This window comes from Artibeus jamaicensis, unplaced genomic scaffold, assembly GCF_021234435.1.
Source record: "Artibeus jamaicensis isolate MK-2021 breed Jamaican fruit bat unplaced genomic scaffold, CSHL_Jam_final contig_387, whole genome shotgun sequence".
NCBI classification, from domain to species: Eukaryota; Metazoa; Chordata; class Mammalia; order Chiroptera; family Phyllostomidae; genus Artibeus; species Artibeus jamaicensis.
The window spans coordinates 25936861-25958445 of record NW_026521812.1 but is presented as its reverse complement, the minus strand read 5'-3'; the positions used below and the strand labels follow the sequence as shown (position 1 = coordinate 25958445).

At 36.5% G+C, this 21585-nt stretch overlaps 1 protein-coding gene and 1 pseudogene across 5 annotated transcripts in view; one reads left to right on the top strand and one right to left on the bottom strand.

Annotated features, from left to right (window-relative positions):
• Positions 1-21173, bottom strand: part of HACE1 (HECT domain and ankyrin repeat containing E3 ubiquitin protein ligase 1) — a 93527-nt gene extending 72354 nt beyond the window's left edge. For 3 of the 5 annotated variants that reach the window (XM_053664830.1, XM_037158999.2, XM_053664831.1), the window contains exons 1-5: positions 20857-21173; positions 10987-11041; positions 10048-10137; positions 9414-9518; positions 4263-4338 (exon numbers count right to left, since the gene is read on the bottom strand). In XM_053664830.1, the coding sequence (XP_053520805.1) occupies positions 4263-4338; positions 9414-9518; positions 10048-10137; positions 10987-11041; positions 20857-20932 (402 nt within the window). In that variant the 5' untranslated portion in view covers positions 20933-21173. Of the gene's footprint in view, positions 1-4262; positions 4339-9413; positions 9519-10047; positions 10138-10986; positions 11042-20856 lie in introns of those variants that run through there. The other 2 variants (XM_037158997.2, XM_053664832.1) reach the window with 1 other exon arrangement.
• LOC119059387 (tropomyosin alpha-3 chain-like) lies at positions 11371-14190 on the top strand (annotated as a pseudogene).
• Positions 21174-21585: the final 412 nt, after the last annotated feature.

Sequence of the window (21585 nt, the reverse complement as noted above, 5' to 3'; positions counted from 1 at the left end):
ACCTGGAAGATTCAACATAGTAAAGACATCAACTCTCCCCAAATTGATCTATAGGTTTAATGTAGTTCCTAGAAATTTTTGTCATAGACAAGCTTATTCTAAAATGTACACAAAAAAAAAACAAAGGAATCAGAATAGCTAACACAATCTTACCAAAAAAAAAGTAGGAGATATTACTCTACCAGATATTAAGGCTTACTATGTAGCTACAATAACTAAGACAGTGTGGTATTAGCCAAAGGACAGACACACACATCAGTGGAACAGAGCTGAGGACCCTGAAGTGAGCCTACACAAATATGCCCAACAGATTTTTGAGAAATATGCAAAACCACTTTCATGCAGGATGGGTCGCCTTTTCAACTAACAATGTTAGAGTAATTGGACTTCATAGGAAAAAAAAATGAACCTTGACTTAAGTGTCACATCTTATACTGATATGAGTTCAAAACAGATCATAAGAATTAGACGTAAAATATATGACTATAAAACTTGTCCAAAAAAGATCGGGGAAAATCTCTAGAATCTACAGCTAGACGGAGTTCTTTTCCATAAAAAGAAAAACTGTATATTGGACTTCATCAAAATTTAAAATTTCTGCACTATAAAAAAACCTAGTTAAGAGTTTGAAAAGGCAAACTAAAGATTTGGAGAAAATATTTGTAAAAAACTAATCTTTGACAAAGAACTGGTATTTTCAATATATAAAGAATTATCATAACTCAACACTTTAAAAATCCAATTATAAATGGGACAAATGACATGAACGATCATTTCACATAAAACGATGAAAAAATGGTCAAAAACCACAGGAAAACATGTTCAACATTAGCAATTAGACAAATGCAAGCTAAAACCACAAAAGGTATCACTATATACCTAGAATAATAGCTAAAATAAAGAACAGTAACAACACCAAATGCTGCTAAGGATGATGAAAAACGAGATTCCTGGTGGGGTTGTAAAATGATACAGCCACTCTGAAAAAGTCAGACAGCTCATTTGAAAATTAAACATAAAACTGTCATACCAACCCAGCAACTGAATTTCTGGGCATTTATTCCAGAGAAATGAAAATTTTTATATTCACAAAAGCCTGTACACTAGTGTTTGTGGTCATAGCAGCTTTATTCACAATGGCTCCAAACAGGAAACAGGAAACAACCCAGATGTCCTTCAACAGGTGATGGTTAAACAAACAGTGGTACAGCTACACCAAGGAATACTAGTCAGTAAAGTAAAAGAACCAAGTATTTATACACACAAAAATCTGAACCAATCTCCAGGGAACCTGATGAGCACACAAAAGCCAATCCCAAAAGGTCCCATACGGTATGATTACATTTCTATAATATTCTTGAACTGAAGCAGATCAGTGGTTGCCAGGAATCGGACATGGGTTAAGGGGATGAAAGGTGTGGTTAGAAAAGAAGAGCAGCACAAGACATCTCTGTAGAATTAGAAATGTTTGGAATATTGACTATGGTAATTGACACAGGGACCTACACAGGTAATAAAACTGTATAAAACTTAATACACATACATACACACAGGTAAAACTGTGTACAAGTAAAACTGGGAAAAGTTTTGAGTAAGATTGAATCGATGTCAGTATCCTGGTCATATTATATTATACTATGGTTCTGTAAAATGTGATCATTGAGAAACTGGGCAAAATATAAAGGTGATTTTTTTCTGTGTCATTTCTTACAATTGCATATGAATCTACAATTATCTCAATTTTTAAGTGTGATTATTAACTACATGAAAAACAAAATGCATTGTAAGAAAGTAACTATAGAAAACAACTTAGCCTAACTATGAATAGTTTTAATAAAGTCAAAAATTAAAACACTGAAAAATGATGTCACTAAAGTTATGACTATATTTGTAAAGGTATGAGGGAAATGTGCTTGTGCATGATGGAATATAAGGAAGAGGGACTAAAAAAAGAGAGCAATAATCTTATCTTCCAGAACATCAATAGCTGATGCCTAGAACTGAAAAAAATAAAAAAGGAGAAATATCAGCATGCTATTCAGGTACAGGAAAACAAAGTTTTTAAACCTATTAAAAATATTTGAAAGGAGTTGACTATGGAACGAGAATTTTGGAAGTTGGAAGGAAGATCAAGAGAATGTTTATTTTGGGGGGACAAGGGTATCATAAGGTATTTGTATATGAGTTTGAGGTAAAATGACATATAACGTGTCATACAATTCGCCTATTTAAAGTATACAATCTGTTGGTTTTTACAAAACTGAGTTGTACAATCATCAACAAAAACATGTATTCATTAGTAATCACTGCCCATTTCCTGAGACAGATAAAATACAGATATAGATAGATACAAATACACAGATAGATAAAAGTACACCTTGACTTTGCCACCTGAATGAAATCAGTCACCACTGACTTCAGTGTTTCTCACTGATGTTCTTTTTGATTTGTTGTCACAGAACTTTCTCTTAGAGGCAGTGAGTTCTTTGATAGTAGGTGGGAGATGGTATCAGTGACAATCCAAATAGATATTCCATCACTCCTATTGAATAATTTTTATAAATGTGCTGAATTCAGAACAAAGCACATTTTCAGCATCCCAGCTTCCTTCACCCAATGGGGTCAGTGAGCCCAAGTGTTGAATTACTCCCACCACAGTGGTCTGGGACGAGGCAGGAACATCCTTGGCGGTAACAGTATCCAAGAAAAGCAAGCACACCACACCAATCGGGGGCACAGGAGAGAACACTGAGGCTGGTCCCACGCAGAAAGAGAATAGAGACTGTTTTTCTACAACAAGCCTTATAGAACCAAATGACTCTTTAAATATATGCATAAATAATTTTTAAATTAAATTTGACTTTTAAAAGTTTTCTACTTCACTTCCCTTAAAGTTCAGGAAGGGAAGAAATTAGCAGTTAAAAGCTTTTGTAATAAAACAATTATATTAATATTGGACATCTTATCTTGCCTATACCAGATAGTGCCCTAAGGATAGATCTATATCAGTGACATAGTTTTATAACCTTCTCTGATACTTAGCATATCACTAAGCAACCAGAAAATATTCAAAATAGTTTTTCTTTATAAAGTAGATAGTGTTACATATATAACAATATCTGAATTATCACAGGAATTGTGGATTCTACACGATCATGATTGAGCTTATTCTTTAATAAGTCATTAAAAGAAGGATATGAATCTTAAGGAAGCTTTTTTTAAATGCTCTACTGCACCCCCTAAATTCCCCCACTACCCAAAAATTTTTTAATCAGAAAGGTCTTGAAAACTGGCATGGAAAGTAACTACTTAATATTCTCTTTATCCAAAATTTAAAAATTTAAAATATATAAATATTATCAAAGGAAAGTAAAAATATTTTCTTCCGCTTTACATTTAAAGTATACAATGTGATGATTGGATATGCATTGTAAAAGGAGTCCCACCATCCAGTTAACTAATAGGTCATCATATATATACATCACATATGGGCCGGTTAAATTTAATAAATAAAACTTAACATCTTCTGTCATGACTTCAGAATAATTTCTCAACAACCACAAAATTCCATTTCATCTCTACTTCTAACATGAATAATGCTTCATTACATACTGACAATTTAATTAAAATTTTTGATTTCAACAATCTCTTCAGAAATATCCCATACCATCTCCCTATAATACCTATGTAGATAAAAATTAAAAATAAACTATTTTAGAAAAAAGTGACATGGCAAAATGAATAAAAATATTAGTTTTAATAAAACATATTCTTCTGAAATAATACATGCCAAAATATTAACAGTGATTATCTCTGAGTGCAGGAAATACAGGTGAGTGATCATTCCCTTTGTTACCTTTTTTCCCTTTCTGCCTAGCAACACAATTTTCCAATAATGTAGATATGAAAAGAATTTAAAAGGACATAATAAAAAACAGCTCTCTTATAATGAACTCATCATACACCTTAGCAAAGATACTCCTAAAAAGTCCCTTGAAAGTCAATGACAAATGCTGAGAAAATGAAACCTCAAAACAAATGAAATGACAAATTGAAATAGGAGAAAAAGGAGAAATTTGGTAAACCATAGTTTCTCTGAATAAATATAGCTGAGAATTATATCTCAAGTCATTCTGCATCTTCTTAATTATCACAAATAAGTAACTTGCAGAAACATAGGTATTATTCATTGCATTACTATCACTTTGAATATTCTTTTCTAAAACATATTTTAAGAATCTCATGAAATTCTTAGCACTTACTGCTGTAAGGCCTTCATTATTACAAATGTTGACATCAGCACTGTATTCTAGTAATTTACTCATGCATTTCTTCTGCCTGAAAAGAGAGACAGTGATAAATAACTGATAAAACAACAATTGGTTTGCTGAAACATTAACTATACTCAATATCATTTAATGGCAAGTATCAATCTATATCCATAATATTTAAATAAACACTATAACATTTTAAATAATATACAAAATGGTTTCTATGGCTCAAAGATAATAGGATAAAGGAAAAGCACTATAGGAATTTTGTGTCACTGGGACAAATTCATCACTTGAAATGCCAAGATTTGCTCTGGCTAGTGTGGCTCAGTGGATTGAGCACCAGACTGCAAACTGAAAGGTCACAAATTCAATTCCCACCCAAGGCACATGCCTGGATTGTGGGCTAGGTCACTAGCTGGGGACCTGTGAGAGGCAACCAATCAATGCATCTCTCACACCTTGACGTTTCTCTCCCTCTCTTTCTCCCTCCCTTCCCCCCTCTCTAAAAATTAAAATTAAAAAAAGCCAAGTCCTGGCTGGTGTGGTTCAGGGATTGAGCATCAGCTTGCGAACCAAGGTGTGGCAGGTTTAATTCTCGATAAGGGCACAGGCCTCACTTGTGGGCTGGGTCTCTGATGGGGGACATGCAAGAGGCAACCACACATGGATGTTTGTCTCCCTCTCTTTCTCCCTCCCTCCCCCGTCTAAAAATAAAAAAACAAAATCTAAAAAAAAAACCTAACAGGAATTATAGAAGCATATACATAAAATTAATAAAATGCACCTTCCCACGCACTTCATTATTTTAAAATTATGTTCAGTGTGGCAAAATACACATAACATAAAATTTAGCACCTTTATTTTACTTTATTGATTTTTAAAGAGAAAGAAATATTGATTTGTTGTTCCATTTATTCATGCTTTCATTGGTTGATTCTTTTTTTTTAAGATTTTATTTATTTTTATAGAGAGGGGAAAGGAAGGAGAAAGAGAGGGAGACAAACATCAACGTGTGGTTGCCTCTCATATGCCCCCCACTGGAGACCAGGCCCACAACCCAGGCATGTGCCCCGACAGGGAATGAATCAGCAATTCTTTGGTTTGCAGTCCAGCACTCAGTCCACTAAGCCACATCAACCAAAGATTATTGGTTGATTCTTGTATATGCCCTGACCACAGATTAAACCCACAACTTTGGCACATTAGTACAACACTCTAACCAACTGAACTACCTGGCCAGAGCCAGAGTTTAGCATCTTAACCATTTTTAAGTGTACAGTTCAGTACTATTAAGTATAATCATATTGTACAACCATCACCACCATCTATCCCAAGAACTATTTTCATCTTGAAAACTGAAGTCCATCAAACAATAACTCTCCATTCCCTCTCCCCCAGCCCTTTGTAACCACTATGCTACTTTCTGTCTCTACAACTTGGGTTTATCTAAGTACCTAATAAAAGTGGAATCACACAGTTGTTTGTCTTTTTGTGCCTGGCCTAATTTCACTTTGCACAATATCCTTAAGATTTATCCCTTTTTAAGCATATGTTAGAATTTCCTTCCTTTCTAAGACTGAGTAATATTCCGCTGTATGCATACACCACAGTTTGCTTATCCATTCATCTGTCAGTGGATACAGAGGTTACTTTCATCTTAGCTATTGTGAATAGCTATAAACATGGGTATACAAATATTTCTTCAAGACCCCGCTTTCGATTTTATTGGGTATATACCCAGAAGTGGGACTGTTGGATCACATGATAATTCTATTTTTAATTTTCTGAGGGATTACCAAACTGTTTTTTCAGAGCATCTGTGCCATTTTACATTCCTACCAACAGTGCCCAAGAGTCCCAATTGCTCCACATCCTCACCAACATTTATTTTTTAATAGCCTTACTAATGAATGAGTTAATATTTAATTATTGTTTTGATTTGAAATTTCCCTAATGAATAATGATATTGAGAACCTTTTCATGTTTAGTAGCCTTTTGTGTATCTTCTTTGGAGAAATTCCTATTCAAGTTCTTTGCCCCTTTTTGAACTGCCTACCCATTTAATTTGCTCACAATGTTTTTTCTTAGCCCAATCAATTACTAGTCACTATTAAATATTCATCTCAATGTCCCCTTCATTAAATAATGAAATGAAAATCCATGCTTTGGAAACAAAGTATATATACACATATACACCTACCTGTGTGTGTATATAATATCCAGTTTATATATATGCATTAAGGAAATATACTCCATGGCATAAAAATTTATTATGTACTTGAGTAAGTAATTACATATATAAAAATACATAATAGTATAAGTGTTTTTATATAATAACTGTATTATGTATAGTATGTTATATATGTATTATATATAGTATTAACATGAGTACAGTTTCTACACATACAGTATATGGCATACAGAATATTTAGTACATATGTGTATATATAAAACTATTCAATTAGATTTTTTCATGCCATGGATTATATCATATTTCTTTAATAAACTCAGTACTAAGCATACCTAGGCATTCTCAATAAACCTCAATAAAACTTTATGAATTATTATTAATCTTCTTAAGTCAATAAATAAAGTTTTATGGGCTAAATGAATCATTTACAAAAACAAACTTCTTGCTTTGAGTTTTGTATCTAAAATGAAGTTTCAATGTAATTTAACATCACAATTATAATTAAAAAACAGAAGAAAATAAAGCTCTGAGTAATGTGTAAGTTCAAATGTTTATAAAAGTCCTTCATTGAACACACTGTTATGAAAACGTTCTAAAATAAATCTTCAATAATGCTAAGACAACAGAACAGAGTCATATTAAAATAAGTACACTGTTTAAAATACGTATGTGTGTTTGTGCTTATATTGCTGAATTTATAAAACCTATACTGAAGCCTGTCAGCTTACTGCCAAAATAAACATTTAGTGGAAATGGGCCAGTGGTATAGTCCCAAAGAAGTGTTTTTGGTAGGGGTCACTGCAGAAAAATAGCAGTCCGCAATGATCCTCTCAAAATGAACTGCAAATGGCACTTGGCAATATGAGAAAAATAGATCCTATTTTTCTTACTTAACAATCATTATTGCTACTTTCCAGAACCTGAGGTGAGTCAAAACAACCCACTAAGTGAACATCTATTTTGCTAAATTGGAGCTAAAACATTAACTAATACACGGGCTCTGCACTTTACGAGCTTACAATCCAGCCAAAAAAAATAAAGAAGAAATCATGTTTCAAATCTGAGCAATATGAAACCTAAGGATACACAATTTTGAAGTCTTCCCTTTTATTCTCATACAATAGTGAGCAACACTGGATCCTCCTGCATAGGAAGCAACAATCTTCCTGCCCCAATATTGCAACAATTATAGGAAGCTGATGGTAACCCAAATGATAGGGACCTGTCATCTAAGTGCTATGTGGCAGCTTAATGAGTCTTCTGCTGGAAAGGAGGGCAACTCAGTACTAAGGCACCCAGCACTAATGGGTAATGCTAAAGCAGGGCACCTGACAATGACACCTGAGGGAACAAAACAAAAAAACCCAAGAAACAAATGGACTAACAAAAGAGGCTAAATTCCCCTATGACTTATGCTTTGGTCTACACAAATAGGAACTCATAAAAAAATTAAAGTAAAAAGCTATTTCTGAAAATAAAAGAAGCTACAGGAAGTAACAAGTATTCAAATGGCTTAGCAAACATTTACTGAGCACCTCTAAGTTATACAAGACACCCATTCAATAAACACACCCATGTGTCCTTGTTGAGACAGAGTCCTGAGATTATTTTTCTTCATGTCACTTTTTCAAAGACCTCTGTCACTATTCTACCAACAGTTGGAAGGAGGTATCTAGATCTGAGATTAATTCAGCAAGGAAATTAATAATTTACTCTATGACATTGAGGTGACATCCTACAGCATATCTAATGTGGCCAATTATTATAAAACCAATTCTTTAATCAGCTGCTGTTACCGATTAAAAAGTGCATAACTAAACTAGTTCATACGCTAAATCAGGAAATGGGGAAGACCGGACAGGGTCAAAAGACTACGCCTTTCCCAGTCCAATTTACACATCACTAAGGTTCTTATGCTTTTGGTTTCACTTTAATCCTTGTATACAAATTTGTCTTAGACTGATGCAGTAGGAAATTTTAGCTCCATATCCACAGCTAGAATCTTAGTTCAAACAGAAAACAAAAATATTTTCAATAGTAATCAAAAGAAGAGACACAATGAAACAAACTTGCATAAAGAAGTCTTACAGCATTAGAAAAATATTTATAAGTCTCTCAAACTCGGAATCAAAAACTACTTATTTTCTTTTTGAACATAAACATTTTTGTCTGGTTTCTCAGTCCAACAGAATTTTAAGAAGTAAAACACAGTGATAGAGGCAGATATAGAGATGTGACAGCTAATATTTTTGACAAAAAAACAGAGAAACCATAAAAAGTATAGAAGGATTTAAAATAGCACACCATAATATAATAATGTTCATAATGATGACCAGAGTTATCAGGAAAAGGCAAAAATATATTTACATTTTGGAAATACTACTTTCATAATGGGGAAAAACTGATTTAATTAAAAAATTAAAAGGAGGGCTAGAAAGCACATTATTTATTGAAAAAACATTTTGTCATAACTAAAATCAAATACAGTCTTGGCACTAGAAGGAGTAAGCTACCCTTATCAAGAAAGCTTACTCTATCTAGTACAGCTCATTCTCAAATAATTACTATGCATAAACTGGATATAAAGTTTACCCTGTATTTAGTTCCACTAATAAAATTAAATTAGCAATTGGAAAAATGTGTCATGGAGTAAGATGTGGCTAAAGATTAGCAGGAAAAAAACTCCAAAATAGTAAGGTGAAAATTATGTTTTTCAGAAAATTAAATGTCATTATAATACAAGTAAAAATGAACTTCAAATATATTTTCAAGAAGAAAGATGTCACTAAACAATTTCATAAATTATTCAATATGATAGTTACTTAAAAATTGAATATGACCCAAGACCCTCTTCCCAAGACCAATACTGGGGGGAAAAATCAAATCAAGGTAGAGTACCTTGAATACTGATAATACAACTTAATCTACTTAAGGAAACAAATATTTACCCATTTCTAGCTGCCAAATGAAGTGGAGTACAACCGGAAATATCTTGGTAGTTAGGATTTGCTCCCTTCTTTAACAGCAGAACCAAGCATTCCACAGATCCACAACTAAAACAATATTAAAAACAGGTCAGATGCATTCAACAAACAGCGAAGTTGACACGGCTTAATTAAACAACAATAATCTCTATTAAACACACTATTTTTAAGGCCCATATTAACCTAAAGTTTGACTAAACTTCTGTCACAAATAAAAAATGTCCTCTACTCTAAGATACTACAAAGCCAGTGACAATGTACAGTTAGCATTTAAAATCTCATATTGGTAGAATAAAAAATTTTTTTCGATGAATGAACCCTCTTAAGTACATCTAGGGAAGACAATCCCTGTGCCTAACCTACTCTGATCCGACCTAGAACAAGCTAAGACAGGAGATAGGAGACTTGAGTCCAGTGCAAGGTTAACAATCTACATAGAGAAAGAATGCAAGCATAGCACACTCTGCGCCAACCACATACAGAACCACTCAGCAGTCCTCATGTCCCTCCATAACTACTGTGGGCCAACACGGACTCAAAGCCTGCTATTGATCATTACTCTAGGCCAGAGGTGAATCCAAAGTATCTTTAATCTTACTTTGCTGCAATGTGAAGCAAGCTTCTTTTCACACGTCCAAATGCATAGTTAACATCAAACTTTGAATTTGATAGTAGTTCAGAAACAGACCTACACAAAAGAAAGTTAAAGTGTTGATATGTTTTAAAAAGTTTTCAAAAACACATAGCTAAAGTTAGTAGCTCTTCAGTTACTCTTACCAATTGATTATTCAAAAGATTCTGTCTTGCATAAACTAAAAAAACAGGCATTGTTCTTTAAGTGTAGCATGGCGACCAGCACAGTATCATCCAAACCCCAACTGCCCTGACCGACAAACTAGTGCTGAAGATTTCCTCGTTGGCACCATGTCACCTGCTCTGAGGACATCTAAGTGGCCTCCGGCTCCCCCTAGATTCTTGAGAACAAAGGGAGTAGGGCTGGCTGCTCCCCTTGCAGAAAGCTGAGCCCAGCTATATTAATCCTGACCAAATAAGAAAAATCAGAGACAAAAAAATGTTTTCATTATTATCAGACAGCAATTTTAAAGCAAAAAACTTGTTTCAAAATATAGTTTCTTTTCACTTTCTTCTTGGCACGAAACTACCCAGTGGCTAACCACAGCACAGCTGTCTGCTGGAAATGTATACACCTCCTCCCACAATCACATAACCGTACCTTTTTTTACTTTATTTTTATGATCAACACAATTATAGATGTCCCCCTTTTCCCATCTTTGCCCACCTTCATCCAGCCCCGAAGAAACAAATACTTGACTTAATATCTGACTATTTACTTTAAAAAATCTCTTGCCATAGGAGCTTGAAAAATCTTGTTTAATTCACAGACAGAAAATTATAATAGGTTAAATAATGTGTCCCATACAACATCTATGTCCAAACTGCATGTGTGTACGTACATACAATATTCAGATAAACTTGTATTTCTCAAAAAGTATAAATTTGTGAATTAGGAACTCACCTATGTTGATCAGCCATAACCATTGGCATTAAGGTATAAACAGCAGTTTCATTATCTGATAAAGAAAAAAAAAAGAATTCCTTTATCTCCTACTTTTTCCAAAGGGTGATACCTAAGACTATTTAAGAGTTTTCTTAACTCCACATAAAAAGTGGAAGAGGTGAAAGAAGGCTGAGAATAGTGCAGAATACCAGAAGTATCGCAAAATTTGCAAAAATTCAGAATTTCTTATCCCTCTACTACTCATCCCCTCTACATCACCATAAAACTGCTTTTAGATCTGAGGGGAAAACTAGAGCCTTAATAGCTTCTGCAGCTTCAACAACTAAAATTTGTTTTAGTTCCAAAGAGGTGGTTATTGACTTCATGTTTTATCATAGTTACATGTACTTTGGGAGGTAAGAATATATGGCCCTGGCTGGTGTGGCTCAGTGGATTAAGTGCTGGCTGTGAACCGAAAGGTCACCTGTTCGATTCCCAGTCAGGGCACATGCCTGGGTTGCAGGCCAGGTCCCCAGTAGGGGACATGCAAGAGGAAACCACACATTGATGTTTCTTTCTTCCTCTTTTCCCATCTCTCTAAAAGTAAATAAGTATAATCTTTAAAAAAATAAGTACACATAGATATTAAAGCTATATAAACTAACAATTTTTAAAATTCCAATATACAGCCCTGGCTGGTGTAGCTCAGTGAATTGAGCACAGGCCTGCAAACCAAAGGGTCACTGGTTCAATCCCAGTCAGAACACATGCCTGAGTTGGGGGTCAGGTCTCCAGTTGGGGGGCCTGCACGGGGGACACAACCACACAGTGATGTTTCTCTCCCTTTCTCTCTCCCTTCCCTTCTCTCTAAAAATACATAAATAAAATCTTTTTTAAAAAAGTTTAAAACTAAAATTAAATTAAAAATACATAGTACTTGTTTCTTACCAATATTGTAACAAAAATATTTTAGAAGCTTTTATAAAACAGCATTAAAGTCTTAGTTTTACTTATTAATTTTAACTACTCACACGTTTTCATTTATATTCTATAGCATAAATTCATACAAACATGATACAAAAGAAAAAAAAGAAAGAAAAAGTTACATAAGGCAATAACATCTATAATGCCACATCATATTTATATAAGTTTCAGCTGGTGTTTGAATTTATTTTTATTTATTACTAATGGTCATTTCTCAGTTCAATGAGTTTTAGAGGTTTATGTTTTTTAAGAAAGTTACTTACAAAGAAATAACCCTGACAACTCCCACTTAGCCCTTAAAAACTTTATTTTTTAATCCTCAATTAAGGATATGCTCATTGATTTTGGAGAGAGAGAAGAGGGGGGAGTGGGGAGGGGAGGGAAGGGGAAGAGAGGGATGAGGAAGAAACCTGGACTGGCCTCCCGCAGGTGTCCCACTGGCGGATCCAATCTGCAAGCTTCTGGTGCACTGGAGGGACACTCTTACCTAATGAACCACCAGGCCAGGGCCAGCCATTAAAAAGCTAATGCCAAAGCTAACATTAATGAGTTAAATTCTGAGGAGGAGAATAAATATATAGTATCAAAGTATCTCCCCCAAATACTGATTAATTACAGAGAAAAATATAGTAAATTCATAGTGGAGACCCAGAGGATATCACCTAAGCAAGTGATACAGGGTAGTAACACCACCAGAAATAATACACACTGATATCGTTATAGCCCTGATATGATCCATTCAGAAGGGCAACATCACTTTTGCAGTATTCTTGCCAACGATGAATAACTTTAATCATGAGAAAACAGCAAACTCAAATAAAAGGAAATTCCACAAAATATCTAAATAGTACTCTTACAAATTCTCAAGGCTATTAAGCCCTGGCCAGATTACTCAATCGGCTGGAGTATCATCCTGTACAACAAAAAGATGCGGGTTCGATTCCCAGTCAGGGCACATTCCTGGGTTGCAGGTTTGATCCCCAGTCAGGGCACATGTGAGAGGTAACTGACTGAGAAGTAACTGATCACTGTTTCTCTCTCACACTGGTGTTTCTCTCTCACACTGGTGTTTCTCTCCCCCTGATGTCTCTTTCCCCCTTCCTCTTTCTCTGAAACCAATAAAAATATATCCTCAGATGAGGATTTTTTTTTAAAAAGTCTCAAGACCATTAAATATAAGGAAAAACTGAAGAATTATCAGTTTAGGGGACGCTAAGGAAACATGAAAACTAAATGCAATACAGTACCCTGGATGAGATCATAAAGTAGAGAAACGGCATTAGTGAGAAAACTTGTTAAATTCTAATATAATCTCTAATGTCATCAATGGTATTATATCAACATTAATTCCTCAATTTTGATAACTACAGTACAATTGTAGAAGATGTGAACTTCAGGGGACATTAGGTTTATAGGAACTCTGCACTACTTATACAACTTTTCTGTAATTAGTTAAAAATAAAACATTAAAAAAAAAAAAAAACAATGAAGGAGAAGAAGCTACAGCTCCATACCTGGAGACAGGAAACCAAAACGAAGCAGGAGCTGGGTGGGCACTATGGGTGGGACCACCAAGACCCAAGTTCTGCAGTAGTAGCAAGCCGATGATGCATGCAGAGTAAGGGCAAAGTGCCTCCAGCTGGAAGTGGAGGGAGAAAGGAGAGCTGGGGGACAGGCTAAGGGTGAGATGGACCCCTTGAAGCGTAGGATCCAGCTGGTTGAAGAGGAGGTGAACCACACTCAGGGCATCTGGCCACTACCCTGCAAAAGCTGGAGGAAGCCAAGAAAGCTGCCAATGAGAGCGAGAAAGCTATGAAGGTTATTGAAAACTGAGCTTTAAAAGATGAACATGGAACTCCTGGAAATCCAACTCAAAGAAGCTAAGCCAGAAGAGGCAGATAGGAAGTATGAAGAGGAGGCTAGTAAGTTGGTGATTATTGAGGGAGACTTGGAACGCACAGAGGAATGAGCTGAGTTGGCAGGGTCTGGATGCCGAGGTGGATAAGCGGATCAGACTGATCACCCAGAACCTAAAGTTCTGCAAAAGAAAAGTACTCTCAAAAAGACCAATATAAGAAAGAGATCAAGATTCTTACTGATAAATCCAAGGAAGCAGAGACCCGAGCTGAGTTTGTGGAGAGATCATGAGTAGCCAAAGTGGAAAAAACAATTGATGATTTGGAAGATAAACTGAAAGGCACCTCTGTACAAAAGGATGCTGGACAAAACTCTGCTTGATCTGAATGAGATGTGGAGCACCCCAGTCTCACCCAGCCGCTGCTCCACCCTCTGACCCTGACTCTGCCTGAGGCCAGCCTACCAGAAGCTGACCTTTAAACTGAGGGCTGATCTTTAACTGAAAGGCTGCTTTCTCCTTTCATTTCATCCCCCAACCCCACCCACCCAATGTCTTTTTTGCCAAACTGTCTCTGCCTCTCCCCAGAGATTCTGATTGGACTACAAACTGAGCACCTTTGGAAGCAACATTTAAAGGAATGTGAGCACATTGCAAAGTGTCTTTAAAAGTATGTTGTGATTACACATTTTATAATTACCTTTTTTCTTGTTGTAGCAACCATTTTAAAAACATTTCAAATAATTCCACAGTTCTCAAATTGCAGTCTAATTCCTTTCTCACTTTTAAAAGGTAACTTTTTAGCTTAATCCATATTGCCCTCTCCACAGAGGCGGGGGAAAAGGTATGGGCCTACATTACTGAGAGCCAAACAGAACCCAGAGAAAGAAGACTCCACTAGATGGAAAAATTGCTTTGTAGAGAGTACCAATCAATCCAGAAAGTGATGTAGGAGTTAGCCAAAAGAGAGTTATTCCAAGAGTTGGCCAAAAAAGAAGTGATGCTCTGGTGGGACCTCTCCGATACCACATCCTGACCCATCTCTACCCCCCTCAATGGTTCACAAAATGGACTATGTGCTCCTTATTTTGAAGGGATCAGTTATTTGCTATCGTGCCTCCTCAAAAGAAAACGATGTTTTGCCACTGATTAAACCATATGAAATTCATCTCATCACACTTTGCTGGGACCGAAGCTGCTGCCTCTAAAAGTGCCCTCTCATTGTGCTTTGTACTGTTAGTGCTGGAGAAATTGTGAATCGTTTACATACAAAATTGTTCATAAATTTTACATTATTTTGAAACTTTGCTTCTTTGGGGTTCGGGTGCACTGGCCACCCCATCTGGTTATGAAAGCGCTCTATAATCTGGGCTGGCAGTGTGCTGATTTTTAAAAGTTCCTTTCCTTACTCAGCACCGTCTTTTTGGTTAAGGTTCCTGTGAGTTCTGTTAGGTGTGCATCCTGCAGTTTGTTGGCTTAAAATGTACTCTCCTTTGGTGTGGTCTCTTTGGGGACCAATTGGGAGAAAGAGAAACCAACAATGCAACTATTTTGATACTGAAAATTGACAAATGTCTTTAAAATACAGAACCAGTCCTTCAAAAACAACAAAAAAGGAGGGAGAATTGTTATCATTAAAAGAATTTTAAGAGATAAATCAACCAAATGTATGGACTTTGTCTGGATACTGACTCAAACAAACCAAATGTAAGAAGATATTTTTGAGAGGGGAAAACTAATTATGAACTAGGTATTTGAGGATAAAAAATCATTAACTGTGGTACTGCAATTATGTTTGAAAAAACATAATTTATATATTTAGGAATGTATACTGAAGTATTCAGATATGAGAAGGAAATAAGTTGTTACTATTTCTTGCATTTTTGTTCATTATTTTACTATGTGGGGGTATATACATGAAAGGCAATTCACTGCTAATCAACACTCACAGGTTTAGTAGTGCATTTTGCAACTCTAAAATGCAACTCTTTTGCTATAAAAATAAAATACCAAAGAATCCTAGTAATTAACAGTCCACATGTTTTAAGCTATTATCTTAAAGGCACTGTTCTAAACACTTTGCACGCATCGTTTCTTTTGTCCTCGAAACCCCCTCATGATGCAGGTACTATTATTACCCCCGGAAAACCGAAGCACAAAGCAAGCTGGATGATGGTCACATTAAGTGATTCCACAGCCCTATAGTAAAAATCCTACAGTGAACCAGTATGCAGTACAGAGAATAATCAAAGATCTAAAGTACAAAATTATTCTTCACATAATTACAATACACTGTCATCTGTTTTGCTATCTTCCATATAGTTTTTGCTGTTTTTTTTTAATGTTGAATGCAACTACTAAATTGCTCCCATCAACTGAAACTAAAACACCACCAGGAGTTGAAAAACATTACACTAAGCCTCCCTGGGCACGGTAACATTTTTTTTCTTGATTTTTTAAAAATTAAATTAATTGGGATGACATTGGTTAATAAAATTATATAGGTTTCAAGTGTACACGTCCACGATCCATCATCCAAAGTCAAATCTCCAAGAGTGCAATTCCAGGATACCAAACCCAAGGTCAAATCTTCTGTCACCACATATTTGACCTCCTTTATTTACCTTTTACTGGTACCTCCCCTGCCCTCCCCTTCCTTCTGGTAAATATCATATTGTTGCCTGTGTCTATGAGTTATTATTTTTCTTATTTGTTCATTTATTGCTTTCAGTTTTACATCCACACATGAGAGCTATCATATGGTTCTTGACTTTTTCTATCCGACTTATTTCATTTAGCATATTTTCAAGATCCATTCATGTTGTCACAAATGGCAGCGTTTCACCTTTTCTTATGGCTGAGTAGTACTTCACTGTATCTGTGTACATCTTGGTTATCCAATCTATCCAGGGACACTTTTATTGTTTCCATGCCTTGGTCACTGAATAATACTGCAATGAACACAGGGTGCCTATATCTATGTGAATAGATGACTTCAAATTTTTCAGGTAGATACCCAGAAGAACGGTTGCTGGGTCATACAGCAACTCTATTCTTAATTGTTTGAAGAATCTTCATATTGTTTTACATTTTGACTGTACTAATTTAAATTCTCACCAGCAATGAATGAGGGTTCCTTTATCTCCAACAGCTGTTATTCCTTGTCTTGCTGATAATGGTCATACTGACAAGTGTGAGGTGGCATCTCATTTGTAGTTTTGATTTGCATTTCCCTAACAGCTAGTGAAGTTGAGTATCTTTTCATGTGTTTATTGGACACTTAGATGTCTTCTTGGGAGAAGTGTCTGTTCAGGTCCTCTAGTTTTTATTTGGATTGTTTCTTCATTTTTTTTCTTTTTCTTTTTGATGTTGAGTTATATGATTTCTTTATAGAGTTTGGATATTAACCCCTTGTGGGGGATGGTGTTTGCAAATACCTTCTCCCATTCCACTGGTTGCCTTTTTGTTTTGTTGGCAGTTTCTTTTGCTTTGCAGAAGCTTTTTAGGTTTATATAGTCCCACTGATTTATCTTTGCTTTTACTAACACTCTTTGTATCTCATATAATACATGTTCCAATAAAAATCTAAACTTCTAAACCATGACAATTTCAATTAAGTAACTCCACAATCGACAAAGTGATAAACAGGAAATACCTTGATTTGTGGATTGAAACTTATAAATTAAGATAGTACATAATTTTTAGTGAGCGTTAAGTGGGCATCATAAGATTCACATGGGTTTTATTTATAAAGTGTTTATTTACATAATATTTAGATGTAGATCTTATTTTTTCAGTCAAATCTAACCTCATTAAAATATAGCTCACATACATTAAAAGGTAGGAAGAAACAAGTAGAATCACAACGATAGTGCTAGGAGACTATCCAATAAATACTAAAAACAGAATATAACTTGTCGAGTGCTTCTTTCTCTATTCTCATAAAGACACTAAGTACTAGACATATAAATTAAATGTTCAGTGTTAAGAAAAGTTTAATCTCTCACTTAACCAGATATGTTGGCCATTTTCATTAATAAAGTTTCACAACTTAACAACTAAAAGGAAAACCTTAACAATTATATGTTATGTATATAACTACTCCTCAAATCATAAAATGGGAGTGATTATTTTAAAACACTGATAACTATCCTAACCATCATTCAAATATAGGTTAAAATGGGCTCAAGTCCTATTATTTTATTACACAAGCTATATTCACTGCAATGCAATAGTTTAAGACTTTTTCCACATAAGCGAACAATGTAAATCAACCTTTAAAGGTCACTGAGAATCCACATCCCTAAAGTAAGATCTTTCCTGTCCCTTCCTCTCTTAAAAGAATGTTCCTGCCCTGGCTGGTATAGCTCAGTGGATTGAGCGCGGGCCTGCAAACCAGAGAATCGCAGTTTGATTCCTAGTCAGGGCACAAATGTCTGGGTTGCAGGCCAGTTCCCAGCAGGGGTCACATGAGAAGCAACCATACATTGATATTTCTCTCACTCTCTCCTCTCCTTCCCATCTAAAAATAATAAATAAGATCTAAAAAAAAAGAATATTCCTATGTCAGCCCTGCACAGGATAGGGCCCAAAAACCTCCACTCCCTCCATTACTTAGTAACAATACTCAGGTTTTCATCAAAACAAGGAAATATAAATGTGTTGTCTCAGTATCCAAGTCAGGAAATCAAGTCTCTGCAGTTTAATACTATGTGACAATTTTAGAGTAAAGATGATTAAAAACTTTCCAACCTTAATAATGAGTTCCAATTAGATGCTTATTAATCAATGAATGAATTCTAGCAAAGCAAAATAAATATCTGATTAATTTCTAAATTTAGAGAGATCTTAGAAGTTCTGTTCAGTCTTCAAAATGCAAACACAATCTGGAATTTTATTAGAATGTGATACATAAAAACACACACACACAACAAACAGCCAATCTCACAGAATTCAAAAAGAGTCATCAGAATTTAAAGACGAAGATAAATTAAAGGAACAAGATGAGCACAGACTCATTATGCCCAAAGAAAAACAGATGCAAGCAAAATGCCACTTTTGCTGAACAACATAGGGAAAAGTTTTATTTTTAGCTACTCTAGTTTCCAGGGCTTCTCAGTGTGTTGGTGGAACCTTCCAAAAAAGTAAAAAAAAAAAAAAAAAAAAAATGCTGATATAATTAGATCTATAGTTCTTTTGCGTTATCCTAAGAAAATATTTATAGAGACAGACTAAGACTTTAAAAAGTACCAGCTTCACCTCACCTCATAAAATCTATCTTAACAAAATTAGACTCTATATTTGTTACCTATATCCTATGAAATCCTACAAAGTCATTAACCATATTTAAAGGTACGAAAAAAGTGGTATGTTTTCTAAAAGCAAATATGCAGTATGATCTTAATTTGGTAGAGAAAGAAAAACAATAGAAGGAACTGAAGAAAATACTAACTTTATTATTGGGTGAATAACAGAATTTTTAATCTTTTTTTTTCAGAATTTTGTACAATGAAAATATATTACTACTTTTAAAACCTGGAAACATTAATCAAATTCTAAATCACATTCATATTAAAAACTCTGGGATTTAAACTAGGCAATACAAATTGCTGTCAATAAACCTACACATGCAGTCTTCATCAACCTGTATCAATAATATGATCAGAAAATGAGTGAGAGCAGCACTTAAGAAACTCAAAAGTGGAAGTCTGAAAGAAAACAGAAAAAGTTGAAGCTGGAGTTCTAGTTACTAAAAGCAGAATTATCTTTAGTCAACTACTTCATACTAGCAAAGAACTGAATACAAAATTACTGAAAAAGAGAGACCGCAAATCATCCCTATTCTGAATCATAAGTAGAGACTAGAGAAAATTTTTTCAAGAAAATTATTCCCAAAATATCCAGATCCACATTTCTATAATGACTCCCTCCGAAGGTCTCCACCCCTAATTTACAGATCACCTCTCCGGCAGCAATTCAAATAAAGTTTTGAAAAAATGAAATAAGATAAAGTAATGCAATGCATTTAAAAAGTTAGCCAACATAATTGCCTAACCCTTTCCTCACATATATAAACGAAGCCTCTGAGAGGCTGACTGCAATCTCCCACTGCCACTAAAACGTCTGAATTCATGAGGCTGCAAAAAAAAAAACAGCTTTCTTTCTCATCTCTGCTACTGGGAGTATTTTACCTGTCCTGAAGGAACCCTGCCAGGAACTGCGGGGGTCACGCCCCATTCTTTTGTAGAAGCTTCCCAGCCCCCACCCACCTCTAACAAATAAAGAATGAGAGCAGGCATGCAATTTAAAGAAAAGTGTAAATACGGATCTGTAAACACACAGTATTTTAAGAATACAAGTTTGACCTTTGACAGCCTCTTATTTATCTATTGTGAAAATACAATAGAGCTCTACGCCAGGTCCCCCACCCCCACCCTGAGGCCTGTTAGAAACCCCGTCCCTGGGAAGCTCTCCTGAGCTCCGCCTCCTGTCACCTCCCCCCTCCCGCCCCCTCAAACAAGGGCAACCTAGGGAAGCTCACCTGAGCTCAGCCTCTCATCTCCCCCACCCATCCATCCACAGCGGGGAGCAAACGAACGTCACCTAAGCTGTGCCTCCAATCGCCTCCCTCACCTCCCACAAAACCAGTCCCTAGTGCCAAAAAAGGATGGGGACCCCTGCTCTACGATTTTGGGGCATATTTATGGAGCATCTTCCCATCCTCAGTAAGCAGCAACTGTAAAATGGCCCATAACTGCGATGTTTCTGGAATCTAGGTCTCTGCCACCAGTCTGGAGAGACTTCTGTCTATTACGCTTCTTCCACCAACAGGACCCCCACTGCCCTGGCCACTCCCGCAAACTCCCACCTGGGGAAGCTGAAGCAGAGGGCTACGCGTGAGCAGCCGGTCCCGGCCCCTCCCAGCTCAGGAAAGTAAATGCAGGTATTTTGTCAGCTTTCTGTACTTTTCCCACCGACCTCTCAAGGCCCAGGCTCCACCCCCCGGAGCCGGTCGCCCCCCATCCCAGCCCGCTTGGCCCCCCGCTCACCGTCGGGCAGCTCCACCGTGCGAGCACGCCGCAGCGAGCGAGTCAGGCGGTTGAGTTGCTCCATCGCTCTCTCCATCCTCGGCGCACCACCGCCGAGCCTGTCTAGCCGCGCTGGCGGCCCCCGCGCCCGGCGCCCTACATTCCGTCCCGACCAGTCCTGCGGTCAGAAAGGCTGGCTCGCCCCGCCTGCGCCTGGGGCTGCGAGGACCGCTCGGTGTCACGTTCTCCGTCTACGTTTCAGAGATTGCCAGACCGACCACCTAAAAAACACCCGCCACCTTCGGCTCTAGGGCTCTTCCGGCGCCTCGGCTCTTCCCTCTATGCCTTGCATGGCCTTCTGGGAATCGTAGTCCCGAGCCCGCCTATCCTAACCCAGCGACTCGGGCGGAGCCACGCTAGCTCTGCCCTGGTATTACCCCTCACTTTGGCAGTGCCCAAGCCCAGGTAGGGCAGTGTGTGAGGAAAACAGTGCCAAGTTTGGGCGTACCTCCACATTCCTGGAGAGACTTTTTGGGTGTCAACACGCCCTTTCTTGTGGTCCTCCAAAGTTGCACGGGAGCCGTTTCCTTGACCTTCAATTCTATCACTCTTCTGTATAGCAGATTGGAGATTTGCACAGTTCTTAAAAATTATCATCCTGGTTTTGGTACATTTGTTTTTCAGCTACATAAGTTGTATAAATATTATACTATTTTCATATATCAAATTTAAAGAATAATAAAGTCAAAC